The sequence below is a fragment of the Lithobates pipiens genome, unplaced genomic scaffold (assembly GCF_037356315.1).
Source record: "Lithobates pipiens isolate NorthernLeopardFrog02 unplaced genomic scaffold, aLitPip1_a1.2 Scaffold_17, whole genome shotgun sequence".
Classification (NCBI taxonomy): Eukaryota; Metazoa; Chordata; class Amphibia; order Anura; family Ranidae; genus Lithobates; species Lithobates pipiens.
In genome coordinates this window covers 8,846,023-8,862,069 of record NW_027507755.1, presented here as the reverse complement: position 1 = coordinate 8,862,069, position 16,047 = coordinate 8,846,023, and the positions used below count along the sequence as shown (strand labels likewise).

The 16,047-nt window shown below is 47.8% G+C and overlaps 1 protein-coding gene and 1 non-coding gene across 2 annotated transcripts in view; both read left to right on the top strand.

The window, feature by feature from the left end:
• The first annotated feature begins 1,377 nt into the window (after positions 1-1,377).
• The window catches only part of CEP295 (centrosomal protein 295), a 150,450-nt gene continuing 135,780 nt past the window's right edge, over positions 1,378-16,047 (top strand). The window contains 3 exon segments of the mRNA XM_077484983.1: positions 1,378-1,524; positions 5,999-6,133; positions 15,443-15,643. Coding sequence (XP_077341109.1) covers positions 6,011-6,133; positions 15,443-15,643 — 324 coding nt within the window. The 5' untranslated portion in view covers positions 1,378-1,524; positions 5,999-6,010.
• On the top strand, positions 6,406-6,472 carry LOC143986626 (small nucleolar RNA U2-19). Its single transcript, XR_013276558.1, has one exon. It is a non-coding gene; the product is annotated as a small nucleolar RNA U2-19 (small nucleolar RNA).

Below are 16,047 nucleotides of genomic sequence, written 5' to 3'. Positions count from 1 at the left end.
AGATCCCCGTTCTCGGTGTGCCCCAAGCGATCGCGGGAGCCCGGCGGTGATCACGACCTCCGGGTACTCGCATCAGCTCCGTGGCCATGTTGCAGCAGTACAACTGCGGTGGCTGGTCAGAAAGCGGTTAAAGTGGTTGTAAAGACACTATCATATGATCATACAATCCCTTCTGTTAAATGAGGACATGTGCCCCACAATATGTGTTTTATAAAAAATATGCCGATTTCTACCTTCTTTCAGAGTGTCTCCTGGCGCTCACGTGACTTCTCGCCTCTCCTGGGCTGATAGCTGGAGCAGCCGGGGCTGAGAACTCCTGCTGACGTTAGTCGTGTTCTCTCAAAAAACAGCCAACTTATCAATCTTCAACTACGTCACTTCCGGTTACTTTCCAGCATCAGCAATTGCAGATTTTAACGAGTTTTGACACAACTCTGGCAGCATATACACTCTGGTACACGACGAGTTGGCTGTTTTGACAGAATAGGGGCTAAGGAGGAAAAAGCTGTCACTGCCTTGGAGGCAGCCATGCTGTTGGTTAGTAGCGAACGGCCTAACAATGTCCGTTCGTAATATCGTGTGCCGCAATCTGTATCGGTGTCAAAACAGCAAACTCGTTGAAATCTCCAATCACTGATGTAAAGAGTATCTGGAATTAACTTGATTGTAGATTTTGACGAGTTGGCTATTTTTAATGAACACCAGGAGGAGGGGAGGAGAGGAGAGGAGTCACGTGAGCGCCGGGAGATGCACTGAAAGAAAGTAGAAATTGGCATATTTTTTTAGAAAACACATACTGTGGGGCACATGTCCTTATTTAACAGAAGGGATTGTATGACTGTATGATAGTTTTATAGCAGCAGGAGTAGCACTGTCATGAGCTGACAGGCAGGGAGGGGAGGGGGGAGAGGACTCTGCATATGGCAGAGACACGCAAACTGACCATGGTGTCAGGGCGCAGCATGGTCAGTTTACAAGGGGGGGGGTGCAGAGCCAGGCAGGATCAGCCAGGTATTTTAGATGATAGGGCCATATTACAGAGCACAAGCAAAAAAAAAAAAAAAAAGGGACAGGAAATGCTTGGTCTTCGGGTGGTGAAGGGGTGTGGCCTATGCCTCATATGTTTGCTAATGGGTGTCCCTTATTCCCCCCTCAGAGAGTTGGGAGGAATGCTAATGTTCTCAAACAACTTTTTTTCCCTCAGTGCTGGAACTGCAAGTAAAGCAGAGCCAGAGATTGAATTGCGCATGCTCAGTCTGAATTTTGCCGCGCATGCGCCCTCTACATAGTGCCGCATGGAGCACTGCACTGCTCTGGAGGACGAAAAGGGCGGAGCTCAGGGTGTAAAGCGGCTTTGCCCTGTGATCCAGCGCCTCCTACTTCTCCCTTCAGATCACGTGACGGAGCTCCATGCTTCCCGCTGCCAGGCTCGGCACTGGCGGGGCGTTTGAAGACCGGAAGTGACGCCATGTGTGTTTAGGGAGACGGGACTGTGTACTGGCTGCAGAGGAGAGCTGACGGCGGGTATTGTATGCATTGTATATATAAGTCATATCTTCTCTCTGAGCTGCGGAACCACAAGTCCCAGCGTGCTTGTCATACGCTGTTGTGGTGTAAGCACGGAATGAGGGGGGAAGCAGTGAGGGGACAGCCCTGGCTCCTATCAGGGTTATAGGCTTCCAATGGGAATGCTGAAGTGAGAAATGTTTCCAAGAGATTTTCCCCTCACTTCATGTCCTCCCCCTGACAGGAAGTGAGGAGAAATCTCCTACAGGGGACACAACATAAAAACATGCCAGGGGTTCTAGCCTCCCCCTACTTCACTAAAGACAAGTGTTCCTGATTTTTGTCCTTTGGAGCTCACCCCTCTTTCCTCCCCCTGACAGTGCTTCAGGCAGGAAGTGAGGAGAAATCTCCTACAGGGGACACAACATAAAAACCTGCCAGGGGTTCCAGGCTCCCCCTACTCTACTAAAGACAAGTGTTCTGATTTCTGTCGGTGATTTCCCCAACAGTGAGCCTTCCCAGCTGGCAAAACCCAATGATTACTGCTGGTGGCTACACCTGCCGGCAGTAATCACTTGCAAATGAAACAAAAAAAGCTGGCTGGCTGGCTGGCTGTACTGAAGTTGATCGATGGATTGGCTTCAATACAACCAGCCTGCCCATAGATGGATTTAATCTTGTCTGGTCCCTGCTGAACCCGGCTGAGATTATATCCATCTATGGCCGGCTTTAGCAAAGAAGGTACTTAGATTTATTTTTATTTCTTATTGCAATGAATACAGTTCCATCCTCCATATACAGAGAGAGAATTGATCACTTTAAGACCTCTTGCACATTAGGCATAAAAAAAAAAAAAAATACATCTATTAAGGGCATTTTACCCCCCCCCTTTTTTTTTTTTTTTTTATCTACCCAGCCTCTAAACGCTACTATTATGTTACCCTTTGTGGTCATACTTACATCGACACTTACAGGTGTATTTAACCACCTCAATACCGGCATTTTCTCCCCCTTCCTGCCCAGGCCAGTTTTCAGCTTTTTGCAATGACAATTGCGCGGTCATATAACACTCTACCCAAATTATATTTTTTATATATTTTTTTTTTCATACAAGCAGAGCTTTTTTTGTGTTATTTAATTACAGCTGGGTTTTTTTAAATGAATCTTTGCAAAAAAAATAATGTTTGAGTGAGAGAGGAACATGTCAGAAAATTTTGTAATTAAGTCTTTTTTTTTTTTTTTGAGGTGGCACTGATGTGCTGCATTGATGTGGAGGCACTAACATGCCGCACTGATGGGCATTGATGAGGCAGCGCTTATGGGCACTGATGAAATGTCACTGAATGGGACCGTTGAGGAGGCACTAATAATGCACACTGGGCACTGATGAAATGTCACTGATGAGGAAGCACTTATATGCTGTACTGATGAGGCAGCGCTTATGGGCACTAATCTGCTGCATGTGAGAACACACTAATATGCGGCACTGATGGGCACAAATTGGCATCACTGCTAGGCACTGTTGGGGCCACACTGATGATCTGTAGCGGTCTCCCCTGCAAGCTGTTGCTGCTGATTGTCTCTCCTCCCCTCACAGGCTGTCAGTGTGAGGCGAGGAGAGCTGAATAGTGGCACTTCTGTGTTTACATGTGATCAGCTGTGATTGGACACAGCTGATCACATAGGTAAAGAGTTGCATCATCGGCTCTTTACAGAGATCGGGGTTGTGCCGTGTCCTAGGGACACAATGAGGATATTTGCCAGCATGCCACAGATCGGCAGGTAGCGTCCAACTTTTTTATTTTGAAGCATGATCACAGAGCAGGTAGTGCAACGTTTCAGGGTCACGCAGGACCCCTTCGTCAGGCATGTGACACAGCTTGCCATGACTGGGGCGATGTCCTATGACATTGTCCCAGAACCCGCCATCATTTTACTATGAGGGAGGCGGTTAAAGAGAGGCATTTTGAGGCTGAAAGAAAACATTGCTTGCGCTTTCAGGGAGAGAAGCGTTTGAGCAGAAAAAATGCTTGGTGCTCCTGAACACCTGTCCAAATGCTCCTAAATGCACTAGGCACGTTTAGCGCTTGAGCATTCATTCATTTCATTGGTCAGAATAAATTATATTCTGGCCAATGAAATGAATGATAAAAGGCTTGATGTGCCTAAATGCGTTTGCAAAATGTGGCTTTAGTTGTGTTTTTTTTTTTTTTTTTTGCTGCTTTTCTTCTCGGAGGAACTGGGCAAATGCCCTGTGTGCATGAGGCCTAAAGCGTAACAAAAAGTTCCACTTTTACAAACTGCACGCAGGTCTTCTTTGGAATGTACACTGAGCTGCGCAGGCTCAGCTGGTGTTCCAGCACAGCTCTCCATGCGCCGGGTTAAGTGAACTCTAGCACATGCACAGGAGTGACCTCATCCCATGCCGGCCAATAAGATGGCTGAAGCCGGGTAGACTATGCTGGCAAAGGATGTCAGACCTCTGAAGGGAGGTAAATATCTTGGGGTTTTGCTTCCGCTTCATGTGTGGAGTGGTCTAAACAAGCCCTAATAGAGCCTTCAATAACAGTAAAAAACTGACAGCACCAGCAGTTCTCTTATCGCTCAGTTCTGAAGTAGAAATGGGTTCTGGATCCTAGTCCAAACTCACGTGCCCAATCCCACCAGGTAGCTGACATTACACGCCGCTAACCACAGGCAGTGAGACATTTCTTGGTCTGCAGCTGCACAAATCGGGAAATGTGTCACGGTCTATGATTATCAGCGTGCAATGTCAGCTTCCTGGTGGGATTGGGCATGTGGGTTGGGACTAGGATCCTGAACATGCCCAAGCCCAACTCTATTCTGAGGGAATGCCCGGCCCATCCTAATCCTTGCCCACTCTATCCAAACTGAAATAAAAGGAATTTTGAGGTTGTAGATGATCAGTGTAGCTATAGGAATAATCTGGAAATATAAGGTGATGATTGGGGCCGGTTCACACCATGCACAGCCTAGTGCAGGGATATGCAATTAGCGGACCTCCAGCTGTTGCAAAACTACAAGGCCCATCATGCCTCTGGGTGTCATGCTTGTGGCTGTCAGTCTTGCTATGCCTCATGGGACTTGTAGTTCTGCAACAGCTGGAGGTCTGCTAATTGCATATCCCTGGTCTAGTGCATTTTTAATCTACATCAAAAACGCATGGACAGTAGGTTACATGGATTCCAAAGGCCTTGGCTCACTCCAGTGCAGTCAACAAAAGTAGAAACTGCTGCATTTTTTTTTTTTTTGCATGGAACACATCTGGGAAGCAGCATAAGCACACTGTAACACATGTCCTTAAAGTGGGGTGCCTCTAAAAAAAATAAAATAAATAAATAATAAAATAAAAAAAGTCAGCAGCTACAAATACTGCAGCTGCTGACTTTTAATAATTGGACACTTACCTGTCCCAGGGTCCAGCGATGCGGGGGGACGAAGCCGTCATTCGTACTGTGGTCACCCGGCTGTGGCTCCACTCCGTGATACGCCGCACAGTCATATGGGACACGTGACAGGTCCCAGATGACTGTGCGGCGTGAGGGGAAGTGATGTCACCAGTCCGGGGCAAGGAAGAAGGCAGACTACGAGGGACCCCCTGACAGGGTTTTTAGAGGTGAGTAAAACATTTTTTTTCCCCATTTATTTATTTATTTATTTTTTAAGAATTTTAAACACTTTATTTTTTGGTGGTAACACCACTTTAATTAACCACTTGCCATCCGCCCACTGTCAAATGACGGAGGGACAGTGCAGCTCTTGTTCTCGGCGAATCTCATACGATGCCACACCCGCAGGGGCACGCAGCACGGCGATCATGGTCTCGCTATGTTGCTAGAACATGGCACAACCCCCCGATCTCAGTAAAGAGCCGCAGCTCTTTAACCATGTGATCGGCTGTGTCCAATCACAGCCAATCACATGTAAACATGGAAATGCCGTTAATCGGCTCTCCTTGCTTCACGCTAACTGTGTAGAGAGGAGAGCCGATCAGCGGCATCTCCTCACAGGGGACATCCAGACATGTAATCAGGGCACTGATAATCATGTTAGCGGGCATAGACCTCACCTGCTGCCCCCACATCCCTCATCTTGTTGTGTTACTGCCGCATCAGCAGCTGTCTCATTAAAGTGAATGAGACAACAGCGGGACAGAGGACAGTTGCTCTTTAAAAATGATGATTTAAATTGACTTGATTTAAGTCAAATCCACCCTGATCGGTACTCTTTGAAATGGTATCGGTGCATCCCTAACAATAAGTTCACCTTTTGTAACATGTCCATATTCAGGGCATACCATGTAACATGTTACAGATGCACCAGCCTCCCTCCGCTCACTCCTAAAATGGACTATGGGATTTGAATTGTTTCCAGACATGAAGTAGTTAGTAGAAATCTTTACTGCTATAAAACGCTGTATATATAACTTTCAATTTCTTCATAATGTCCCCTCTGTGTTTCCTACACACAGGATTTCTGACTAATGTACATGGAAAACATGAAAAGGAAAGTGGCCAAAGTCGCCCCACTGCGGCTCAGTCCAAATGAAGAAGCTTTAATACTGAAGCAGGAACGGGAGAGGAGGAGGAAACTACGACTGCAGCAGGTGACCTAGAACTTTACTTTAGAAGTCCAAACCAATGGTTTTTAAGTGGAACTAGACTGTATGTGAGCACCAAAAACTAAAAATGCTATTTAACTCCTTTTTAATATTAAAACTCCCCCATCCGTCCATTTACTTCCTGGAATCCCTCTTTCTTTATTCTTAAGGGAAAACGCTTCCCCTTTTCTGCTGTGCGTCACTCATTCTCCCCACCATGTTTAGTTGTAATTTGAACTCTCTCTCTGAGGTGTTTTTAGCTCTTGATAAGCAAAAATGATCAATGATGATAAATAGTAAAATCTGCTTACCAGCTGAGCTGGTATGTGATTTATTTATCTGAGAAACTGTGTGTGTGTGTGTTTTTTTTTTTTTTTTTTTTTTTTTTCTGTATGTGGAGCCTGTAGTCTGCGTGTGTTGTGGGTCTATCTTTCTGTTTGTGTGTGTGTGTGTGTGTGTGTGGCCTGAGAGTGTTGAGATCCCTGTGTGGGTTTTCATCTGAGCAATGATGACATTTACACTCTCCAGAAATAACCCGTGGTGGTTTCTACACTTGATCTGAGCTCAGATTTGTTGTCCTGCAGTATTGCTGAGGTTGCATATGTGAGTGGAAATCCTGACTGGCTTAGAGGAACTAAACGGTATCTGAGCACCAAAAAACTGAAAACGCTATTTCACCATTTACCGTCCCTAGGATGTACCCATACGTCATTGGATGGGAAAGGTGATCTCTGTTATGTCTGCACCTGCATCCTTGTTAGAGATATTGTCTTTTTTTTTTTTTTTCTGCTGCGGATTCTGCACAAAATAAAAGTAATACGAAATGGCGACAGAGCTGCTAGAATATTTTTACAGGCAGTGTAAGGGGGATGTTGTTCATCCCTTGTGATAGAGTTGACCCCCCCCCCCCCCCCCCCCCCAGCTTCAGGCACAGACTCTGGCTGGAGAAAGTGCAGCTGTACTACAAGGGGGTGATACTTTAATAATTTTTACAGGTTACCAGTTTAGAGTTGGACCCCTTTCACACTAAGGCGCTACAGTGCTGAAAATAGTGTGAATGCCCGAGTGCTTTCACACGAAAAAAAACAACCTAAAAAAACTCCTGCAAGCAGCATCTTTGGAGCATTGAATGGGCACCGCTGCCAAACAGCTGGAAAATCGCAGACCCCCCCCTTCGTGTGAAAGGGACCTTTTTTTTTAACCAAAATAAGGTTTATTGAGCATATAGAAACAGAATACAGCATATATACACACATAGGAACCGGTGCAACAGGCACCACAAGTCACACAAAAAAAAGTGAAGGGAAAATGAGCGAAATCCATGTCTGACATACAACCTTGAGATATACAGGATAAACAGTAGATTGCCTATACATGTTACCAATAAAAATTCTAAAAAATTCTCTGGCCCCCTCGGGTGATCACTGCAGCGAGACCCAGGACCACAGCGCCATCACGGCCGCACTACCCTAGTCCACACAGCTATGAGGGCTCTCTAACCACCTGTCCCAGATCTTATGAAATTTCAGAGGGCATCCCCGATTAGAGTAGATAGTTTTTTTGTATGATAAGGTCAAATTGACAGCTCTCATCCACTGCTGGACCGTCGGGGGATCAGGACGGAGCCACAATCTAGCTATCTGCATCCGAGCAGCAAAGAGAGTCTCCTGTAAAAAAGTCTTAAGATATTTGTCTTCGTCCCGGAGGGGGAGAAGACCGAGGATACACTGGCGGGGGCATAGTGTGAGAGGGGAGCCCATATGATCATGCAGAAATGCGACTATCTGTGCCCAGTATCGTAGGATGGGGGGACAGGTCCATATAAGATGAAAAAACGTGCTGGAAGCATCACCACACCTAGGACATAGAGGGCTAAAGTCAGGTTTATATTTAGTCAAGCGTCTAGGGGTAACATAGGAGCGGTGGAGAATGTAAAGGTGGGTCAGCCTATCAGATAATTTGGGAGATACCTCAGTTGACACCGCCAGGGCCTCACCCCATAGTTCATCCTCCATATCACCCACATCCGCCTCCCACTTCGGTTTGAGATCATAAGCATGAGCCGTGGCCCCCGGAGTAAGGAGGTGCGTGTAAATAGTGGAGATAAGTTTACGGGAGTCGTCCCCAAGGGACAGGCTAGCTAAGGACGTGCGGGTCAAAACCGGGGGCGAATTCCCAAACTGTGTCCGTAGTGCGTGACGGACCTGCAAGTAGCGAAAAAAAGCGTGGTTAGGAAGGCCAAACTCGTCCTTGAGCGCCTGGAATGTCTTAACCCCAAGGGTAGAATAAAGATGAGACAGGTAAATAACCCCCCTGCATATCCACACCTTATAATCCGGCACTCGCAGCAGTTCGGGTAAGTCAGGGTTGTCCCAAAGGGGTGTATGTGCATGCAGGGAGGGGGCTCCAGATCTCAGTTGTGACGTCCGCCAAACCCGACTGTGGTGGGCGAGCATAGCACGCCCAGGCCCGAGGCGGGACAGGCCCCTGTGTCTACAAAAGAGAATCTGGAAGGGGTGCGCAATCACATCCGTCGCCGACGTGCAGATCAAAAGGGAATATCTCAGTTTGTCGTGCGTGTTGAGGTAATGGAGGTGGGAGAGCTGGGAAGCCAGGTAGTATGTTTCGAGATCGGGTAGTGCAGCGCCACCCAAATGAGGTGGGCATTTGAGAGTCCGCCAGGATAATTTGTGCCTGGAGGAGCCCCAAATGAACGAATTGAGGATGGACTCCATATCGCGAAACATACGAGGCGGTACATGCAGCGGGGCGTGCCAAAATAAATAAAGGAGCTTGGGAAGAAGGATCATTTTGACAAGACCCAGGCGGCCCATAACTCCGAGGGGGAGCCTGGACCAGACCTGAGTCTTCTGTTTCAGGAAAGGAAAGATGGGTGACAAATTAAGACTAACATAGTCTGCAGGGGAGCGAGAACAGTGAATACCCAGGTATCTAATCCGATCCGTGCACTCGAGAGGCAGCAGGGCCTGCGTCTTCGTAGGGACGGATATATCAATAGGGAGAATTTGGGACTTAGACCAATTAATGCGGAGACCCGAGAAGGTGCCAAAACGCTGAATCAGTTCTAAAGCCGCCGCCAGTGAGGGACCAGCATCCTCCAGATACAGTAGCATGTCATCCGCGTAAAGACTTACAACTTCCGACAGGCTACCCATGCGGAGTCCCCGAATGTCCGGATGGTCCCTAAGGGCAATGGCCAGGGGCTCCACAGCCAGCGCATACAGCAGGGGCGATATAGGGCACCCCTGACGCGTACCGCGGGATAGAGAGAAAGGGTCCGAGGTCTGGCCATTCACCAGGACACGGGCAGATGGGGCCTGGTAGAGAAGCTGGATCCAGCGCACAAATTTGGGGCCAAAGCCAAACCTGTGCAGGCATTCCCACAGGTACCCCCACTCCACCGAGTCGAACGCCTTAGCGGCATCCAAACTGACCACTACCCTGGATCCGGTGTTGTCATGAGAAGCCTGCAGATTCATGAACAACCTCCGAAGATTAAAGGCCGTATTTTTGCCAGGCATAAAGCCGGTCTGGTCAGCATGGATAAGACGATGTATCACCTTATTAAGCCTAAGGGCGAGGATTTTGGCCAATATTTTGATATCCAGCTGCAGTAGCGATATAGGACGATAGGACTCAGGGTATAGGGGGTCCTTTCCCGGCTTAGGAATGAGGACCAGAATTGCCTCACTCATAGAGCGGGGAAGGGTGCCTGTGTCAAATATGTGGGTGTAAAGCGAGTGAAGTTTAGGGAGCAGAACCTCCTGGAATTGGGTGTAGAACTCTCGGGGGAGGCCATCCGAGCCCGGGGCCTTGGACGGCGGCAAACAAGCTATTGCCTCAGCTATACACTCCTCAGTAATAGGGGCCTCGAGGAGCTCAACCTGAGAGTCCTCGAGACTTGGGAAGTCCACCGAGTATAGCAGGGCGCGCAGATCATCCAAGGAGCCGTTGGCTTCGGATGTGTATAGATCAGCATAAAAACGCCTAAATTCACCAGCCACCTCCCTCGGCTCCGACAGCACAAGCCCCCCCGCAGATGCAAGCCGGACCACCACCGGGGGTCGATGGTCCATGTGGGCCATATAGGATAACAACTTCCCCGCCCGCTCACCATACTCATAAGCTTTCTGCTTACTATAGTATATCTTTCTCCCAGCCCTGTCAGTGTGTAGTTGGTCGGTAAGTCGGGAGTGCAGTCGTAACTTGGCGGAATTGGAGGGCGTAGGGTGTGCTATAAATTCGCTCTCCAATGCCTCCAGCTCTAGCTCGGCCTGCCGCACAGTCTGTCGAGAGGAGTCCCTAAATCGATTGATATGCGTCGTCATCAGTAAGCGGGCATGTAATTTAAAAGCCTCCCACACCGAACCATACGAGGCCGAGGCTGTGTTAGCACTGAAATAATACTCCCATTCACGCCGGATAACCTCCAGGTCTGGGAGGATTGTCAGCCAAAAAGGATTCAACCTCCACAGGCGAGGCGCCGAGGTGGAGGGCAGGCTGAGACTGACCCAATAGGGGGAATGGTCAGAGAGGATCCTGGTCCCGAATCCCACCTCCCGTAAATGCGGGAGCAGGGCTGGGGAGAGCAGGATCATATCTATCCGAGACATGGCATTATGCGTCGGCGTGAAGCAGGAGTATGCCCTGCGGCTAGGATGGCTATACCTCCAGGTATCCGTGAGGGCGAATTCGGCTAGGAACTTGCCTAATCTAGTCAGCGGGGGGGGGAAGCGGACGCAGGGGACAACGTGAGTCTGTCCAAGACGGGGGAGATCACTGAGTTGAAGTCACCCAGCCACATAGCTGGCACCGTGGGGTGTTGCAGCATAAAGTCCAGCCCATCTCGGAGAGCCTCAAACTGAAAGGGCGGGGGTATGTAAAAGGCTAACAGAAGGAACTCCAGACCCCCTATCGTAACATGTAGAAATACATATCGCCCCCGTCTGTCAGTGCGCAGAGTGTGGAGATGGAAATGAGCAGTTTTAGCAACCAGGACTGCAACCCCGCAGGAATTATTGGTATAAGGGGCGTGATACATCCACCCGATCCATGGTTTTTTAAGAGAGAGTTGTAGCTGACCCGTAATGTGAGTTTCAACTAGAACCATGATGTCCGCCCGCATGTGTTTAAGATGCGTGAGCACCGCCACCCGCTTGGATCTGTCACGCAGGCCCCGCACATTCCAAGTAACTACCTTAAGGGCCGACATGACAGATGCATGATGTTATGCAGGACCCCTGGGACCCGTAGTCGGCAGCCCCACCAGCAGACAAAAGTCGAGCAGGGGGAGGGGCGGCCGAGGCGTGGGAAACAATGATAAGCAGCAGATAAATAGTCAGACATGTTAAAAAAAGATGCAAGAAGAAATACATTGTGTAACTCAAACTTTAAACAGAATCTTGCGATTGCAAAATGTAACTGAACAACGCCCACTCTGGACCGGCAGGGCAGTAAACAAACACAGCAACACACAGTAGGCTGGGAAGCTGAGGCCGGCCAGGGAAACCCAACTTGGAGTAACAGCAGGAGATGGACCCAGCCGAGATGGACCAGGAAAAGCGCACACTGGCAAAGAGAATGCGCACGGCCAGGCCCACCCCCCGCTGAAAGCAGGGAGTTCAACTATGCAGTGCGTCCACGTAGTCAGCCTTGACATAGGGAAAAATCAGCCTAGGGGAGCATCCGAGTCAGTGGCTGCACAAAATGTCTGTGGAAAGGGGGGACCACAATAGGGTAGGACACCTGAGGGACACGGTGTAGGGGGGGTGTGCATAAAGGTATCGGATGACATAGGAGTGGGGGAGGCATATTGGGCAATAGCTGGGCGAGAGAGAGGAAGGGGGCAGCCAAGGCCCTGGCTTACTCACAGTTCACTCCATAACTGTCCCCCACACAGTAAGGCCATCATCCGGGTCGGCAGGGTGCGGCAATGCGATTAGTAGAGTCAAGCAGGGACATCATCCGGACGTTGTTCCAGCCAGGAGAGCACTGCTGCGGGGTCCTCAAAAAAATGGGTCTTGCCGTCCCGCACTACGCGGAGCCGAGCCGGGTACATCATCGCGTAGGCTAGATGGCGAAGGCGGAGTTGACGCTTGGCCTCGGTAAACTGGGCCCTCTTCTTCTGGACCTCGGAGGAGAAGTCAGGAAAAACCGCGATGCGCTTATCCTCGTAAGGAATGTTGCCCTTCTCGCGAGTGAGACGCAGAACCGCGTCGCGATCCCGGTAGTTGAGCATCTTGGCGATGAAGGTGCGCGGGGGGGCCCCTGGAGGTGGAGGTCTTGAGGCCAGGCGGTGCGCACGCTCAACTGCAAATGTGGAGGAGAAGGCCTCCCGGCCAAAATTGGCAATCAGCAGGGCTTCAAGGAATGCAGGGGGATCGGAGCCCTCCGCCTTCTCCGGCAGTCCCACGAGGCGCAAGTTACAGCGGCGCATTCTGTTTTCGAGGTCGTCCTGCTTACTTAGGACGGCAGAGAGCTGGTGCTGCAGGCGTTCGGTTGTTATCTGAAGGGGGGGAATATCATCTTCAACATGCCCCAACCTGCGCTCCGCTTCTCCGACCCTCTCCCGCAGCTTGTGAAGGTCCTGGCGGATGAGAGAAATGTCCATCTTAACCTCCTCAATCCTGGAGGTAAGAGAGGTGCGGCAAAGGGTGACAGCCTCGAGGATGCGAGCGGTGTCACCTGAGGGAGGATTCGCTTCGGCCTGACCCGGCGCGGCGCCATCTTCCTCCACGAGGTCCGGGCCGTCCGCCCGGAACTTTCCAAGTTTGGCAATCGCACCCTGGGACCGCTTCGGCGGCGACATGGGTGCGGGGTGTCCTCCCGTGCAGAAAGGGGTGATGTACCCGAGAAAGGTGTGCAGAATAGTCCACAAGGATAGCGGGAAGGATATATAGCAGCCGGAGCTCACTCAAAGTGCTTCCTACGCCATGCAGCTGCAGGCCACGCCCCCCCGTGTGAAAGGGACCTTACACAGAAGGTCTAGTGCTAGAATTATTAGGGAAAATGGATGAATGGCTGCATGCTCCAGAAGAATGCCAAAATCTTTATTGTAGTGACCAACAAATAAAAGCATATATAGCACAGCGAGCACCACAAGATAAAAATGTTAGCGCGTTTCATGCCGATAACGGTGATTAATCAGAACACCATAGAATTATTGCTCTTGCTTTACTGTTCTCTGCAATACCTTATGTGCGGTGAAAACACCTTTTACATGTGTTTTCTTCAGTGAGCAAGCACGGGGGGGATGGGGGCACTTAAAAAAAATAAATAAATAAATATATATATATATATATATATATATACACACACACACACACACACACACACACACACACACACACACACACTGTCCTCCTCTTCTTTCTTTTTTTTAGTTTCTTTTTTTTAGTTTTTTTTTTTTTTCTTTTTCATCACTTTACTCCATTGCAAGTAATTTAAACATCTGTTGTGATAGAAATAAGGGATGACCGGTTCTCTTTATGGAGATCCGGGGTCAATAAGACCCCGGATCTCTCTTTACCTTTTTAAAAGCAAAAGATCAAACTAAAAAAAAATGAAACAAATTGGATATTTTTGCTTTTAAAAAAAAATTTTTTAGTTTTTTTTACATCCACCCTGGACCGAAAGTGACATGATGTTGCTCGGGTCCTCCAAGACCGTAGAGGTAATCTGTTCTCTGGGGAAAAACTCTATGGCTAACTGCACGACCCATTGGATTGCTTCTTTTGGTGCGCCGGTAAGAATGGTAAGCTTGAGAAACGCAGATGGGAGTTGGGGGGGGGGGGGGGGGTTGTGCAACGTCCCCTCCCACTCCTTTTTTGAAAGCGATCCGGCGGCTAATTAATCGCTCAGATCACTTTCATGAGAGCCAGTCATTGGCTGAAAAAGAAAATGCTGGGGTTATGGCTGACAGCTTCAGCTGTAATCCCGGTAAATCACTTGCAAACTGCAATGTGTGTGTGTGTGTATATAGCAGAAAAGTGCAGCGCTATAAATTAATAAATGTGTGTGCCACAACTAAATATTTAAAGTGCAAAATTCAAAACAATATCAATGTTGTAAAACCACAAATCATGAAAATCAATAAAAGTGCACAACAGCAATTAAGCAAATTTCCAATGTATCAATAGTGCACAAAATACAAATATCCGTTTTCCATTAAAGTTAATAAGTGACTTGAGTTCATTAATAAAATACTGGTGCGCTGTTAAACGAATCATTCATAGATAGTGGGACACGAGATGGACTTGGCCACGTGAGACCACCACCACAGAGACAGGAGACTTACCAGAAAGCCAGTGACCGCCCTCGTTCGGGGGGGTCATACAAGGCTTGTTGGCTCTGAGATCCTGTTGAAGTATCCTGATAACTGGAGCCTGAAGAGATGTCCCAATATGCCGGGTCTTCACCAGATGGTCATGTCTTGACGCCGGTTCCTCTCTCCCCTCTGTGTACTGATCTGTACAGTGGAGGGGAGAGATCGGATGGAAGCAGCGATGTGGGCTGGATCTGTATTGCCCACAGCGCTGCTCTGTGACAATTGCAGTCACATCCATCCATACCCTGCCAATACCCAGACATACTCTGCCATACCCGGCCAATATTACAGTGGGGACTATATGGTGGTGGAATTTTCACAGGTTTTTGCAAATTCAATTATTATTTGCTGATCCAATCCGTGACTCTGATCCGAGGAACGATTTGATCCGTTTCACCCCTAATGGCTATTTTTTGCACTTTTTCACTTTAATATTTAGTAGTGGCGCACACACATTATTTATAGGGCTGCACTTTAGTGCTATATATCTGCTTATGTGCCTACTGTCTGGGTTACAGTGCTTAGCTGCTGTATGTTATTGTTGTCCTTCATAGCGCAGATATTTCTTCTATTTTTTTTTTTTTATATTTTAAAATTGTATTGTGGTCGGCAAGTAGTTAAATTTGGATGAACAGCAATTTAAAAAAAATAAAGATATAATAAAACCCTTTCAATTGAATATATAACAGACCAAAAGAAAAAGAGAAATGTATTGTTTTATACACTTTCAGGGATGTTGTATTTGTGACTATAATTTAAATGACACCCTATGTACAGGTATAACAAGGACTTAATCCTTATCTATTTGCTAAATTACATTTAGAGAATAAATGTTTGAATTGGTTACTATGAGTTGCTTGAGACAGATCATCCCTCGTTTTTATTAAAAATAACAGGTTCAATTTAATCCAGTTACTGGATTGATGGTTTTAGTCTTCCCAGGATGCTAATTGGCTTCTATCGTCTAGGTCAGAGAACAGGAGAAGTTTATCGCCCAGCAAATCCGCCAAGATGTGAAGGAGCGGAGAGATCATCAGCTCCAGCATTTGGCAGAAGAGCTGAGAGCCAAATGGGAAGAAGCTCAGGCTGAGAAGCTCCGAGTTCTGGAGGAGGTCTATCTGTCTGCACTGAATGCCATAGGAGAGGGACATCGGCAGGCCAAGGAAAATGTAAGGCTTCTCCCACTGTAGAAACAGTAACAGGACAGACTAAGGGGCATATTAGTAAATGGAATTCACTTGTGGTTAGTCGCTGTCCCCTTTTTTTTTTTTTTTTTTTTTATTCTTGCGCAATTTGGCTGCAGTGAATGTTTGCTAAATGTCAGATTGATTTATAATTATACCTCTGTGTTGTGTGTGTGTGTGTGTGTGTGTGTTTTTTTATTTTTTTATTTTTTTATGCTGGTATATAGATGTATTTGTGTGGACAACCTTGTGGGACAAGCTGCATTGCATTTATCAGAAATGCAGGGAAAGTAAGGATCTGATTACATACTGTGGGTAAACCGTTTTAATTTGTCTCATCCTAGTCCCACTTTTTAATTCATTGGCTATCAAAGTGGCGAGTTGTGTTA